The sequence below is a fragment of the Pteropus alecto genome, unplaced genomic scaffold (assembly GCF_000325575.1).
Source record: "Pteropus alecto unplaced genomic scaffold, ASM32557v1 scaffold21, whole genome shotgun sequence".
In the NCBI taxonomy this organism is placed as follows: Eukaryota; Metazoa; Chordata; class Mammalia; order Chiroptera; family Pteropodidae; genus Pteropus; species Pteropus alecto.
This window is the reverse complement of record NW_006436282.1, coordinates 8,373,969-8,390,671: the sequence shown is the minus strand read 5'-3', so window position 1 is coordinate 8,390,671 and position 16,703 is coordinate 8,373,969. Positions and strand designations below refer to the sequence as shown.

The 16,703-nt window shown below is 34.8% G+C and overlaps 1 protein-coding gene across 2 annotated transcripts; it reads right to left on the bottom strand.

Moving 5' to 3' along the window:
• Nucleotides 1–495: 495 nt before the first annotated feature.
• TMEM106B (transmembrane protein 106B) lies at nucleotides 496–16,269 on the bottom strand. Of its 2 annotated transcripts, none has more exons than XM_006911950.3 (8): nucleotides 16,121–16,269; nucleotides 13,733–13,954; nucleotides 11,121–11,184; nucleotides 9,666–9,825; nucleotides 3,956–4,096; nucleotides 3,668–3,717; nucleotides 2,875–2,928; nucleotides 496–2,150 (listed from the first exon to the last, which is right to left on the bottom strand). In XM_006911950.3, the coding sequence occupies exons 2-8, from the start codon at nucleotides 13,950–13,952 to the stop codon at nucleotides 2,012–2,014; spliced, it is 828 nt and encodes a 275-aa protein (XP_006912012.1). In that variant the 5' UTR covers nucleotides 13,953–13,954; nucleotides 16,121–16,269; the 3' UTR covers nucleotides 496–2,011. The 2 variants fall into 2 exon arrangements, with proteins under 2 accessions (XP_006912012.1, XP_006912013.1); XM_006911951.3 differs by lacking the exon at nucleotides 16,121–16,269 and adding an exon at nucleotides 15,867–16,037.
• Between the last annotated feature and the right edge of the window lie 434 nt (nucleotides 16,270–16,703).

Here is a 16,703-nt window from a genome sequence, read left to right as displayed (position 1 = left end):
GTTTGAGTAAATGGGACATGAGCTGGGCATTGAAAAAAATATTAAATAATTTTCTAGGAAAAAAGAACGAAAATGGGCAAAGTATGAATAAAGGAATGAATTGTTTCCAAGGAATGGCAAACATCTTGATCTGGCTGGGCTATGGGTGAGGGGCAATGACAGGAAATAATATTGTGAATTTAGATTGTGGCCAGAAAATAAGGTTCTTAACACCACAGTAAAGACTTGGGCTTTTTTCAGTTTAAAAAAAAAAAAATTGGAATAATAGCAACAGAGATTTCAAGTATGAGACAGATTTCAGACATATTACAGAAGTTGAAAAGATAGAATTCAACAATGGATTAGAAACTAAGTGGATGAAAGAAAAAAATCAAAGATGATGCTAAAGTGGAGTTGAGGTAAAGACTGTAAGGACTTAGGAGCTTTAAGCTAAAGGACTTTCAGTATCTATACAGATTTGTTTATGTCAAGAGAATTTGAAAAGCATAACCAAGATACTTGACTGATACGATTTTTATTTTTCATGCTAAAATTTTTACAAATTTTATTTTGTCATACACAATTACAAGAGTTAACAGTTACAAGTGGATTAAAAAATAGCATTTTGGGGCACTTCTATTCATTTTACTATCACGTTTTGTTACATGAATAATAACATAACAATAGTTATAATTACAGAACTGCTCAACTTGGATATTTACTAAGTGTGTTATGATGGAGGCTAATACATTACATAAACAAAGAATAAGTGCCCACATAGTCTCATATTTTACATTATTCTCTGTTTCACAATTAAGATCATAGGTTAGAATCTACCCAGTGATGCCATCACTCAAAATTCTGAGCAAGGTGAAGTCAGCAAGCATTTCAAATCATTTTCCAAAATCTTACTTTAGTTCTACAAGGAAATATAAGACAAAACATACAAGACATGGCTTGCTTGATTTTATGCATAAAACAAACCATTACATAATGAAATTATGCACATTTTGCAAGTTGGCATATGTTCCATCTCACACAATAATTAAAAGATGAATAGTACTTACACAGTACTTAGAATATCACCCAACTGCAGCTGATACAGTATCTCCCAGACTTCTAGTTTCTAAAATTCTGGGGGAAGTGGGACAATTTGAACTTTAACAGTCTACATGGTAGTACTATTACCTCTCGGCCATTGGCCCAATACGAATCCTTTTTGGTTTTTAGTATACAAAATATGCTAAAACATTTCTCTTAAACACATTTCATTTAATGTAATGAAACAGAAGGCAATAATTTCCTTCTAGAAGAATTAGATTTAGCTATGAAAAACTTGCCGTATACTTGTTAAATTTATGAAATATTTTTAGGGTCAGTTCAGACCATACTATATTTAATTTAGAGCCTGTGTTAAACATATGTAAAAAGAACTACAAACATAATCAAACATATTAATAGTTAAAAAAAATGGAAATTACCATTTTTATCCCAATAGTAATTTTATAAATATATCACTTGCTTTTATCCAAATAAAGGATAAATTTCAAAAAATCCACTGTGAAATTTACATTCTGACTAAGCACAAAAATACATAAATATTAGTTCTAATCAGAAATTTCAGCTGACAAGTGAAAATTTTTACTTTGAAATAAGCAGGTCTGGGATATAGAAGTGAAAATTTTGATCGAAGCGCATTGTAAATATATTGTTTTCATGTAAAAATAAATTTGTTAAAGAAATAATGTTTAAGTCTTTTTACCCTACCTTCTCAAACACATATTTCTTCCTTAAAATAAAAGTTTAAGATAAACATCTCATTTAAAATACGATTTTACAAAATAAATCAAATGAATTACTCTTAGATGTATTTGAGCCTAGTAGTTGTGGCTTCCAGGTGTTATAAGCTAAAAATCACATTATGGTTAGTAACCTTAATGGCTGACAACCCAATAACTTGAAATTCAATCCATACTGCTAATCAAAGGGTGACATGTATTTATTTGTAAATTTAAGGTTTTTTTTTCAGTTTTTATTGTTGTGGCTGCAGTACATTTAGATATTCAGACTGCCCCAACTGATAAGTTGTGTTCCTTCCACAATCGACATACTGGTACCTCTCCTGGGATATCTGCTCAGAGTGTCCAAAGTATGTGGTTGTTACAGTGACTCTAAAAATAAAATAGGGAGAAACATTGAATAGTTACATATAAGAAACTTTTCTAAAGTGAGAATACTTTTATATATCGAAATTCTCTCCAGAGAGAGATTATTCGATTAATGGTAGCTTCATATTTTGGACAGGGCCTCTTAGGTAATATTTCCTCTACAGACAACAAAAATTATGACTGAGCAAGCCGCAGCCAAATAATTTATACAACAAATGTAATTTTTTTAAAAAACACCTATCTTTGGATAAAATATGTAAGTTCATTATACTATTAAGAATAATCATACAGTTCTCTTATCATAGGAAAAGAGTTAATCAAATGTTAGCTAATAGCCCAAATACCAAACCTGCAATGTTTTAACAGCTTAGGATAACATCTGATTTACAAACAAGTAACATGATCTCACTAATGATCATTTACCACAGACAGGAAGGAACTGGAGGCTGAAGCTCAGCCCTCCTCTCAATCCCAACCCTTGCCATTTTCTTGAGTTCTTACAAGGTCCAGATTCACTGTTTAGCAGCCACGTGATCCTTTATTATTTCCTGAGCTCTCATTTCCTCATTTGTAAAGTGGGATACTTACTGAACTTCGAAGCACTCTTCTAAGGCTTAAAACTCAATTGAGATGGCATTTGTAAAGATGGTATGTATGTTCTAAACCAATATTATAATTCTGAAGTTTGAACAAAGAAATATCTCTTTCAAAAAAAATTCATACTCACTGCATCATGAGTACTATGTTATGCACTTTGATGGATATCAGCGTACAGAAATCACTGTTAAAGAAAAACAATGTGAATAAATGCAACCTATGGGATTACAAACTTAAAAATTTAATTATGATTCTTACTATGGTAAAGCTAATAGAGACTATTAAGATATAATAATAAGTATTTATTGGTTGAGCATTTTCTATACCTCAAATAATGATTAATATTTTCATACTTCTTATTCTAGAAATATATATTCTTTCCTAGTACAGAAGTTGTAGAGTTGTTTTAACATGGACTATAAATTACAACTACTTCCTGTTCACATTTTGAAGTTTTACTAACCAGTTTGTTCTACATCAGGCTGATAGCAAAAGATAGTGAAAATTTACCATTACTTTTTATTTCACAGGAGTTAATAATCATTTAGAACCAATTTAGAACTTCAAACCAATGGAGTATTACACATTATCAATGTTGTTAGTCCTCCTACAATAAAATATCAAAAAATACTAGAATATATGAGAATATGGTTTCTATAACATAATTAACAAAAAGTGATATGGTACATACAATCCTAACTCTGAAAAGTAAAATAATTAAAAACAAATTTTATGTGTATGGTTCATGTACATAAATGTTTAAATATGTTGTAAAGGGAGAAGAGAAATGAGCAGAGGCCAGAAGGAATATTCCAAAATGTGGTCTTCTGACTGCTAAGATTATGGGAGAATAAATATACATATATTCGATTTTCCATACTTTATAATTTGATGAAAAAAATCATTAAAAAATCAGAACTTACAACATATAACTCATTTCCTCTGCTATGATAGTAGGTACAGTGTAATCAATCTGAAAAGCAAAAAATGAAACAAACCAATAGAGAATAGGATCAAAATATCAAGTATTTCATAATTTCAGAGATCAGAAATATCTCCCTTTATGAGTCTGATGCTAAGACTTTCTTTTAGACATGCGTTGGATACATTTCAAAGTCAAGTTTTGAGGAAAATCCCACCTCCCTCAAGCTAATATGATCACAAAGTTAAACTCATTAACTTCTCCAAAGTATTTCATGACTGAAACCTACCTGCTTCATATCCAGTGGGCCAATATTAGTTATGTTGTTTAAGCGTGCCTTTCCAATAACTGTTTTTGCAAACTGAACTTGTGCAGTGATGTTTTCAACTTCAACAGAATAATAGTTATTATTCGTTATATTTAGTGTGTTCTGAAAAAGAAAGGAGGGAGAAAATGTATGCGTCATATGAAAATAAGCACAACAAATATGTAATCGAAATTAATAAAAAAAATGACCAGTTGTGGCCATGCTTCACTTAATAGGAGAAATATTAACAAAAATGTCAAAGAATATTGAATGAACTGATTATTTAGTTTTATGCATGAGTACTATGCATATCATATGTTATACTAAACATACAATTAAAAAAATAGGCTCATAAAATATATGCTGTAAGACTATAGAAAAACGAATGTTAGAAAATGTTATTTGTGGCCTTAGCAAAAATTGAATAAAAATAATTTTAAATTTCATCTCAATTTTTACTAAATGTTTGTTAATATGCAGATGTCTCTACTGACTATATTAGTAAGCTACTCCCTATTCTAATACAAAGTAACCGTATTAGTAAGCTATTTCCTATTCTAATAAACACAAAGCTGGCCACTTAAAATGTTAAACAGTACTTTAAATAAACTTTTTTGTTTAAAATAAATTGGAGAGACAGGAAAAAATAATGGTGTAGATGATAAAGGCTTTGTTCATCTCTCTTGCAACCAAATCAAAGTTGTGACAGAAACACAGAGCAAACAGCAATGAAAGTCGCCTAGGATCTATAGGAAAGTAAGCCCTACAACTAGGGGGAGAAATAATCAACCTGCAATGGTAGAAGGTAGGAGGGGGCGAAGACGCAGGCTGCCTGGTCCTGAGAGACCGAGTTGGACAGAGGCTACGGCAGCAGCAGCAGGTACAAAAGCCTCTTAAAGGGGCCTTGTCCGCATGTGGACTTTCACAGTGACAGGCCTGCTTGCTCTGAGCACCAGCACCCAGTCGGCTGCATGGAGTACACCAGGGACTTACAGAGCGACATTGAGTTGTTGGAGTGAGGGCCGAGGCGAGACGCTCTGTATAGAAGTGCCGGGGGTATCCATTGTTCCTCTGTTGGGCCCTCCCCAACCCCAGTGTGTGGATGCAGCCCAGCCATAGCTGAGACATCATCAAACTGGATAACAGAGGTCATCTACCCAGGAGATTCCCTGAAACTCTGCCTCCCCTAACTCGTGGCCCCAACCAAGCCACATCCAGGTGTGTCCTCAGCGAGTCAGGTGTTCCTTGCTGAGCAGTGCCAAGACTCACACTAGTGGCAGCTGGCCTCGGTTTCTGGTGTGGTTTCTTGAGGCAACTAAAACCATAGCATCTGTGGATTGTTTGCTGAATCTTAACAAGTGGTCCTGGAGGGGCACAGGCTGGGGCTAAACTTGGCCTGCAGCTGAACCCTTCTCAGGACTGTGCCACTGGACACCTACTACACAAAGTTGTGCTAACGTAGAGATGTAGGAGCTTTGCTTAGTACATAGAAAGAGACACAGAAAGGCCGCCAAAATAGGAAGGCAAAGAAGCAGAAACCATGTGAGAGAACAGAACAGAGATCCAAGAATAATGAAGTCCAGTGATCTAACAGATGCAAAGTTCAAAACACTGGTAATAAAGATGCTCAATGAACTTAGGGGAAGGAGTAGATGAACTCAGTAAGAATTTTTTTAACAAAGAGATAAAAACATAAAAATGGCAATTACGAAAGGGAACCAGTCAGAAATAAAGAACACATTATTTGAGATGAAGAGTATATTAGAGGGAATAAACAGAGTGGGTAAAGAAGAGGATCGAACTACCGATATAGAGGATGGGGAAGCCAAGGACACTCAATTAGAATGGCAAGAAAAAAGAAGCTGAGACTATAATAATAATTTAAGGAGCCTATGGGACAAAATTAAATGTAAAAATATCTGTGTCATAGGGGTACCTGAAGGAAAACAAGAAGTTGAAGAGCTATTTGAAGAAATAAAGATGGAAAACTTCCCTCACCTGGTGAAGAAAATAGACATACAAGCAACTAATTGTCTCTTATATTTCAATAAAGTCGAAAGAAAAAAGAAAAAGAAAAAAGAAAAAAAAAGTGTATAAAAGGTTAAGTGAATATGTATGTATACCCATTTACAATGAAAAGAATGGGAATCTTCTATAAAATATACATGTATAATATTTATGCAAAATTTAATTGCTATTTCTATTGTCTCAATAAACATCTATTAGTATGATTTAAAAATTTTTTAAAATAAAAGAAATTGGTATTTTAACTTCTATACAAATAGAGATTTCCACCAGGTCACTAAGGAGAAGAAACGAAGTAAATTCAGTCTGGTTGGTTGGAAAGAAATGCAGGTACATCACGTTTATACTTAGGTAACAGCTGGGGCCAATTTCTGAGATTCTAATTCACAATTGTCTTAAATTGTGTGCTTTAGAAAAGAGCCAAGGAAATATGAAAAAGTGTTAAGAAATAACAGATAATATATAAAACACCTAAAACATTCAGAGCAAAACAAACCATAAACAAAATCAATAGACACTAAATAATAAATCTTGAAGAAATATTTGTAAGACATATAGTAATGGTTACCATCTATTACAAAGAGCCCTTACAAATAGAAAGACAAATTCTTAATAGAAAGAAAAGAGCAAAAGGTATGAGTAAACAAATCAAAAGAGTACAAATATAAATGGCCAAGAAACGTTTAAAATTCTCAAATCCATTTATAACCGGGAAAAGTTGATTTAAGTAAAAATGGAATACTGCTTTATATCCATTAAACTAGTAAAATTGTGGAAAGTGACGAATTCTATTCCTGGCTATAATATGGGTGTATTTTTATATTCCTGGAAAATATGTGAAGCATCACAGCCATTTTGATAAGTAATCTAGAAATAAACATTAAAAAAATTATATATCTTTTTTGACCTAGCAATCCTACTTCTGAGCATTTATTCCACAGAAATAAAAACATTAGGATGTTAATGACAGCATTCTTTACAATGGGAAAAAAAAGTGAATGCCCATCCATAAAAAGAATGATTGAATAATATTAAATCATTACATGGAATATTATGTAGCCACTAATAAGAATGAGTTAACTCTTGGCCAGAAAATTAGGAGAGATTTTTACAAGGAAGGTCTTAACAACTGAGAAAACCAAGATGCATAAAAGATGTAAAAAGTATTGTTTTTCTGAAAATAACTAATGATCTAAGAAAAACTAAACACTTGAGTTTATTGGTTAATAGGAATATGGAGAAAGATATGAAGATAGAAAACAGTCTTACTAAAAAAATAAAAATTGTGCTAGCAATTATATGATCACATTTATGCACTTATTTAAATTATTACAGTTATAAATGTAGAAAAACTTTTTAAAGTTCTATAAAATAGTAGAATTAACCTTTCTTTAAATACATAAACATGTTTTCATCTACTTAGCTCTTAATACCCATGTCACTTTCATTTCTAGACACTTTAGGAAAGGGACTGTTAATCTGAGGTCGATGGACCTTCTTATACAGACTAGGGAATGGGATTCAGGAGAATCCTGGAATCTTTTGTAAATGCAAATAATGTTTGTATGTGTCTTTTTCTGAAGTGTGTATAGTTTTCCCTAGAACATTAAAGGAACCAATGGTGTAAAACAGGATGAGAACAAAAATACTTATGAGAATTAGAAAAAGTTATATTGGAAGATAAAAAGAAAACACACACACACAAATTAAGAAAGAAAAAAGATAGGACCAAAAAGTTCAGTATCAAAGATTAGATTCTTTTTTTTTTTTTTTTTTTGAGAGCAGTTAAGAAGCCATTTAATTTTTAAGTCAAGGGACCACAATCAGAAGCTTTTAAATAATGATTTATTATCAAAGGCCTAAAACTCTCTATGATCTTTAACTAGCAAATTTACTTTCAGAAATTTATCCTAAAGAAGTAACGTGAAATAAAAACAAAGTTTAAGCACAAAGATGTTTTCTGAATACCTAATAGCAAAAGTAAATATTTAAGAGAATGGCTGACTAAAATGTCATACAGCCATGTAAAAGACTACATGCAGCAACATAATATGGGAAAATGTAATAAAATCTGTTAATATGTGCATGTGTATACACTTGCACATGTATGTATCCTTCATACACTTCTGAAAATATCTGATTACACTTGCAAATGTATATATGTATGCAAATGTATATATGCATTGTTAGCAAATATATATTTTAGGTCAAGAGAGTAGTTAAAATCTTTACACATCACAGTACTTTCATATATCTTATAATGATAATTAGGATAATTTCCTAAGTAGAAAGAGAATAAATGGCACTCAAAAAGTTAGTACTAATATATTGATATAGAACCTGCAGAAATCTCAGCCTCTTATCTCATGGTCATCTAGCTGAAGCTAATGTTCATTCTACCTCATATTTAATGTTCAGTCTCTTCTCAATTTAGTTAGGTGCTAGTATGCCAAAATGTGGGAATTCCTGAATAATTATTTAAAATAAAGTAGAATATTGACATTTAAATATACTTTCTAGAATTTAAAAGGGAATGTCTGGAGGTTGGCAAAAAAATCTGGCCATTGTTTTAAACACTGTATGAAAGAGGAAAATATTCTCCTTGTTTAATGGGGATTAAAATGGAGAAACAACCAACAATAATTCCCCAGTCATATGAAATGACTTACAATTAGCATTGTTATGTTTTATGCACGTATATATTTTTTTTCCACATAGTTTTTTTTAAAGCCCTTAGATTGACAATTTTTGACAGGAATGAGGATAAATGGACCCATGGGAGTTCTCTTTTTCCTGTAATTAAGTAGTAATTCCACTTTAACATACCATTCCCTTTCACTCTCTGTCTCCACAAAACTCCCTCCCCCAACCACCACCAGAAACATCTCTACTTTAAGAAATGCTCAACTTTTAGCATATCGATCACTTTTGTAAGGAAAACCAAGTCCAATATCACTCTTCCAAACAAATTACTACCATACAGATATACCTTGAGACCTGAAGCCATAAATGATTGTCAATGGCATGATCAACACATATCTTCCTCTTTAATAATGCAGTGCTTTGCAAATCATTCTTTCTAAAAACAAACATTAACATGTAAAAAAGGTAGATCTTCTCTGAGTTTTTTGTTTTGTTTTGGTGGGGAGTGGGGAAGATGTAGAGTCCTAAAAACTACTGTCCTGGGAAACACAGATGACATTTTACACATACTAATTTACAAAAGAAATCAAACAATCGCTTGCACTTTATCTTTAAACACAATAAAGGAATGATCTATTAAAGATGGCAAAAACTGTATTTTACAAAATGCAAGGGAATGAAAACGTTACATTTGTAACATCTATCAAATCGACTTGCTAGGAGCTATGCTAAGTCAAAAGTTGGCAAGCAAACAGACTATAAATGTTTTTGCCAGCAATTAATTGTTTAGTTCATTTTACCGTCCCAAAGACATCGTCAAATGCTAAATGATTCTGTATACACATTGCCAGTATTTATTATTTGCCGCTTTCAGCAGAACCAGAAATGAGAAGGTTAACAGAGCAGATATACAGAAAGCAAACCAATCAGTGTCACCACTACCGTTCTCTCAACAGGGACAAAGGTGCTGCTAAATACCATAAAGGAATGCAGTAGAGTATTTTTAATAAAACTTTTTACTTACTGTGATATTTAAATATATCATACGTTTTTTGAAATCATAACTGACGTATGCTGATTTTACGCCAATATATTTCACATCGATTGAGCGAGGGAAAAGGAAAAATACAGCCAATCCAGATATCAGCAGACAGACAAACACAGAAGCCATCACATACAGTTTTCTGAAAAGGAAAATGGAGTATTTAAATATATGTACATCAAAAATTACATAATGAAACATTTAGAGGATATTTTCAACTTGAATGTTTCCCCTATAATGCCAGCCGGATAACATCTATCTTACAAGCTTTTTACATCATAAAATAGGGTTGGGTCTGAGTCTATTAAGTGTTAAAATGTCTTTAAAGATGTATTTACATTATTATTACTGGGATTTCAGACTTATTAGAGATAACACATTACTGCAGTGATTCCCAAATTGGGCTGCATGTCAGAATCAAGACAGGGCACTTTAAAAAGATATAGATTTCAAGACTCCCTTCTGAATTCACTAAAGCAGAATTTTCACATGTGAATTTTGCTTTCATGATTCCCATGAACACCCATGATTCCCATGAACTCACCAGAACCCCTTCGGAAGCCCTTAAAAAGATTGTCAGAGCTACACGTCTCATCAACTTCACCTCAAGTTTCCCACCATCCACTGTTGTTATACAAGGTACTAAAAAAGATGGTCACTTTGTATATCCACTTCTGAGACTGTTTCTCTAGTTTCTGAACCTTTTCTCTCCTTTATCCATATTTTTGCACTGTGCAAACTGGATTCTGCCCCCAGCAGGTTTTTCCTTAGGATGTTCCTATCTTTTTGTAAGAATTTTCATTAATTTCTCTAAGGTCTTTGAGGGATTAGGATGGTCCAGTTCCTTCTGATCTTCTCATGACCCTTCATGGTTCTCTGTGGCCTTTTTTGTATTCTCTCCAAGCAATAGTATGTAGAGTCCTCCCTCCCATTTTAACAGGTTATTTTCAGAGGTATTTGCTAGAAGTCCTCTGAGTGGGATCCTCTTCTTTTTTAGGTGAAGTATTTGCTATGGGTATCACGGTCTTAGGACTCTTAGGAACTCTCTTTTGCTTTCTTTTACAACCTCCACACAGCTGCTAAGCATGTTTGGGTCCTTGCTGTCATGGTGTGAATACCAACTTTTATTCTGGGGCAGGTGGGAATACTTTAACACTCATTTTTTAAAAAATAAACATGTTGCCTCTGTGTCTGTTTCCCACTGCTGTTCTAGGTTTAATAAATAGATTTGAGAAGATTCAGATACTATGCAGCTTTCAAGACCAACCCCAACCAGGATTTTATTTTTTGATAACACAAAGCATGAGAACATAATTCAACAACCTGAAAGCATTTTTCCTTTTAATAGTGTTAACTAAAGTAATGATTATACATAATTTGTTAAAGCAAAAAACGCAACCTCTCAAAAAAAACTTCTATTTTCTTATAATCACTTACGTTCTTCTTGGCCTTAATCTCTGATCACTATATGGAATCAATGCCACTAGCTGGTTTTCTTGCCCTAAAAGTGAAAGAAGTAGGTTTAAAATTTTATTAACATAATTAATTAAATATTTAGTGGCTCCTCATCAAAGTCTTGTTTGGAAAGATGAGAATACCACCTGGTTCTCATCTCGTTCCTTTAGTAAACCGCTCTCAAAATCTTCAAAAATTATAAAGTAGAATTTGGGTTCTAGAGCAGATCTTATTTTTTTTTTTTAATACCTAGATGTCTAGCTATTTGAAATAGTATAAAGCATGAGAAAGAATAATTCTTTCAATTAAAAAAAAACAAAACTAAAAAGTTCCAGCTTTCAAAGGACCTGAATTTATCAGGTCTCCCTTCAACCCTATAGTTTTCCATTAAGATTCTGATTTAGCTATCTGGATGAGAGCAAAAGAAACATATTGCTTCCACTGTGTCTTGAAACTCTTGTAACTACAGAGGTTCCTACACCACCCCCTGGAAAATCAAAACTGACGCCAAGTCTCATGCTCCAGGATTCTTTAAGGCTGCACCTCTCTCATCACTTCAAAATCCATCATTTATTTCTTGGGTTGAGCTATATTCATATACTTTAATGGGCAAATAGATCTTTAAATGTCAATTTTCCAATCTTATCAGAACTTGGCTCTTCGTATTAACTATTAAAGCACCATTGTCAAATTCTCTTTTAAAGCCCTCCATAATGCTTCTATTATTTCTTCCGGCCTTCTCCACAACTCTTCCCTCCTTTATACACTACCCCACCACACTCACATATAAATATACATATTACATACACATACACATATATACGCATCCATATATACATCTGTATATTATTTATGTATGTATATATGCACACAAACACACACATCTCATTTTGTTTGGTGGTATTCATGTGGCTAAACTGCAATCCTGGTTAAAACCAACCCTTAAACTACTATGCCTGTATTCACACAGCTAAATGTGGATTCACACAGCTAAATGTGGATAGAGGAAAACATACAACTATGGTCACTAGTCTCACTTTAGATCTCTAATCTCAAGTGGCCCTTAATGATGCCAACAATCATGCTATACTTCCCTAGTTCACTTTCAATTTGACATTCCAAGACTACAATTTCATAACTTCAACTATTTTGAAACCTCTAATACCTTCTTCCCTAGCATCACTCTCAGCTCATGCTGTGGCAAACAGAACTCCTGCAAGCTCCTACAGCCACAACCACCCACCAAGCTACTTCTGGGTCCACACACTCTACGTTGTCTCTTGTCACTAAGAGTAAAGTGCAGGCAAGTGTAGCCCTCTGCACCTGTGCCTAGTAATTAGCATTCACACGTATTATTCACTCCATCTTTGAAAAATCCCCTTCCTGATCTCATAGCCCCCTCCAGCTATGCCACTTCTCTCCTTTTCTATATAGCAAAACTCCTCAAAAAAAAACTATCTTCCTACTATATAATTTCATTCCTCCTATGCTCTCTTGATCCCACTCTATACATGATATGCAGGATTCCAAACCTGTTCTTTTAAAGATCTCCAGTGGCCTCTACATCACCAAATTCAATGGTTTATTCTCAGTCATTAATTGATCTATCCACAGCTTCTAACATAGTCGATCACTCTTTTTTCCTTGGTTTACGTTCTACATTTATTTTCCAGGACACCACAGATACAGAGATTTCCTTTTATTCTAGCTGATTTTTTCAGTGTCTTTGTTAATTCTTTCTCACATAACTGACCTTAAAATACCACAGGGTTCAGTGCTAGGGTCCCCTTTTTTCTATTCACACCAATGAACTTGGTGTTCTCATCCGACTCACCTGAATACGGATGACTGCAGCCTCTTACATCCTTGAATTCCAGGCCCTTATAACTGAACATATCCACTTAGGTATCAAATATACATCTCCAAGTGTACATAACTGAAACAGAGCTCCTGATCTCTCCACTGACATACACACGCAAACCTTTTCTCCGCCCTAATAAACAGCTACCCCATTCTTCCACTTGCTCAGACAAAAACACCTTTGGAGTCATCCTTGATTTCATGCTATCCACAACATACTTCCAGGCTGCTAAAAAAACCCATTGGGCATACTTTGAAAATATATCCAGATAATTTTTCCCTTCTCCCAGCCTGGTATAGTAATACCTTCAACTAAAATAATCCTTTTATCCTCAGTTACTATGTCTGTAAAGGTAAAACCGTCACATTCAAAGGCAAACTCAAATATAAATTTGCCCAACCCAAGGCATTTATCAGAGACTCTGGTACATCTTACAATGTCACTTTATCCTTTCCTTGGGGTCTCTCCAGTCACATATCAACTTCCACCAAGCAGAAAATGAGAACAGCACAAGGTAATGTTATTGTTTTTATTGTTGCCACTGCTACTAAAGTAGCCTACGAATAGCACGTGGGGATTATTCCCTTCTGACTTCCCCTGTGATGTACTACCAACTGATTTTTTTTTCCCCCTATTTGGCTCATCTTCATATACCATCCCTCTTCATGTAGTTCCTCTTGTGCAAATGCCTGGAATCACTATTTAAAGGGAAAACAATGTAATGAACACATACCCCTAGGAATTCTTCCTGTTCCTTGACAAGTGGGGCAAGTGACACTATCTCTTCCTGTAAATTCCACATATGGAAACTGAGAGACATCTCCATTTCTTCCATCTTCATTATGGACTTCATTATTAACCAATCCATTCCTCATATTTTCAGTTGATGCAACTCCACCATAAGCATCTTCTTTATTTGAATGCAAAGGCAAATGAGAAAAAGACTTCCCCATGTCTAAAGAAAAAGAAAAACCTTACAGTAAACTTCAGGAAAAAATGTATACTCAAGGACACTATGAGATATTTATACCAATCTAATTGATTTAGAAAAAAATTCAAAGGAATGTTCAAACTACTTTGGGGATTAGAATTATATTCAAAGTAATGTCTGAAACAAGGGAGTCATTTTTACTAGAGTCCAAAGTTTTTCCTAACAAAATATTATGAAATGATATATCAGACCTCTGGAAAGAATGGACTTTCAAACAACATTAAACTTTAACTGACGTCTACAGTTTCTTAGGGTTCTTTGAAAAGTAACATTAGGCTTCAGTTTTTTAGACTAAAATAAGAACACATTCCACTTTTAAGCCAATTAGCACTAAAGGTAAAAGTTGCTCTGGGCAGATTACCGCTAGGTATGATATGTATCACGGGGCAAGTTCAAAATAGTATTTTTCATCCTTTTAAAATTTAAGCCCCTTTGTGATCAATAAATCCACAATCTTTCTCATCCTCACATTTCTTGCTTTACACATTTAAACACTTGCAACAAAAACAAGTCAAAAGCCAAATTCTACAGATTTTTCTTTCATTTAGCAGATGGCAGGTAAAACTATTAAATTAATATTCCAAAATATTGAATACAATTTATCAATACAAAGTGGTGAAATTTGGAACATTTAACTGCAAAATTTTAGAATGACACTATCAAAATAACATGGGGAAAATTAAATATAAATTTAAAGTATCTAAACGTACTTAGTACTAGTACATACACAAAAATAACCTCTGAAGGTAAGTAACGCAGTAATGTTGCAGTTATGGTAATACCATTATAAGAATGAAAATAACTTAAGTGATATACTCCAATCTGCTGATATCGAGGGAAAATTAACAAAGGGATAAAGCAGAATTTAAAAATAAAATATTTCTTCTTTCTAAATTTCATCATATACCTTTCATCAGTTCCTAAAAATAGATTATAGATCTACATACAGAAAGATAAATGTTTCTTCTAAAAATTCTCGTTGACTTGAATTAAGAAAACTGACATTAAAAGTAATTCAACTTATCTTGTAGTATGAAAAAAAGTTTACTTTTTAAAACTGGAGTTCCATCCATGTGTTGAGGTCATTCAAACAGTGTAATTTGCAGGAAAAAAAATAACTATACAACTAGTAAACAAACTTAAAATTGTAGAATGATAAATAACAATGCTTATTTTCACTATTTAAAAATATCTATGTACATGTTGTCCACATAAATTCAAAAACATAAGTGATTTATAATTTCTACAAATGCATTATCTTTTTTTGATTTATTTCAGTGACATTAAATCCCTGTCAAACCAATATTTGTCAGTCACAGTGGTTCAGGAGTGTATTAACAACACTGTCCCCAAAGTGGAATGCCTTAGGGAGAAACGGCACAGAAGGCAAAACCAGCGGCTCTGTCTGGGCCTCATCTAACATTTGCCTTGATAGCTGGCCTTTGACAGGTGTTTGTTTCATCAAGGCAATGGACAAGTGCCAGACTTTGTCATGCACTGGGCATCCCTGCCCTACTCTACTGGATTTTCCTCAGAGCACTGATAAATTTAACCACTTTTATTCCTGAAGACTGGTTGGTGTATAAAGAGATGCTAGGCCCCTCTTCTCTTCCCGTGCTAAATGTTTTTTTTTATCGCAGTCTTTAAATTTACTGAAAACCAAGACCGATCTCAGACTCTGTGTGTAAAGAAAAATAAATAAATAAAAGTAGAGCACTCCGTCTAAATAGGTCGTCATCTTCTGTGATAACGAAGGAAGACAGTCCCTTTCGTAAGCTAAACAAACAAAACCAAACCCAGCATACGCTAGAAAGGTTAATGGTAAAATCTAGGCAACTGTGCAATCAAACTCAAGAATAGCAAAATCAGGGGCTACCTGACCGCACAAGGTGTTTGGGGGTCTGGAATCTGGAATCAAACCCGTGTGACGGGCTTAAGCGGAAGCTGCGAGCTCTTTGGCAAGAGTCCGGGTCCTGGTAAGAGGTGACATAACACCTCCATCAACACAGCCCTGTGCGCTTCCGCCGCGGCCAGGCAGAACCAGCTCCCCGGCGGCCTCCCCTCCACCATCTCCTCCTCCTGGCCCAGCTCCGGAAGGGGACCTGGGGGCTCGCGTCTGAGATCGCTCACCCGCACGCAGAGCGCTGCGCAGTCCTGAGCTGCTCCAGCGCGGACAGGCCCGAGGACAGGGTCACGGAGTCCACAGACCGGGGTGCCACTGCTGGAGCGACAGGCCTACAGCAGGGTGGCCCCGGAGTCGGGGGGAAGGGCAGCGCAACAACAGTATCAGCTGATGCCTAGCCCCGGTTTAACCTGCGCCTGCGCATGCGCAGAGCGCTCCCATAGATGTGAGGCCTGGGAGACTGCACGACGCATGCGTCCTTCTGCTGCCGTCCTAAAACCCGGAAGCACAGCTGCTGTCTTGTGCTCTCCGCTTTGAGTTATCTTGGTCTCTCCAGACTTAAAGGTAAAAAGTGGCCACCCACGCCCTGGAAAACTTAAAAACAATAGTGTTGCAGGAATCGGCACCCCACGGAGGAACTTGGATGCTCAGACTACTTTGTTAGAGAAAGGAGAATTTATTAGGTCGGCAGAGCGCGTGGGGTTAACAACTCCATGTACGAGCTCCGTCTGGTTAGATTTATGACAATTTATATACTTTTGCAGTGTCCATACAAGGGGCACATGATTCCTTTGAGGTTTTACAAGTGTC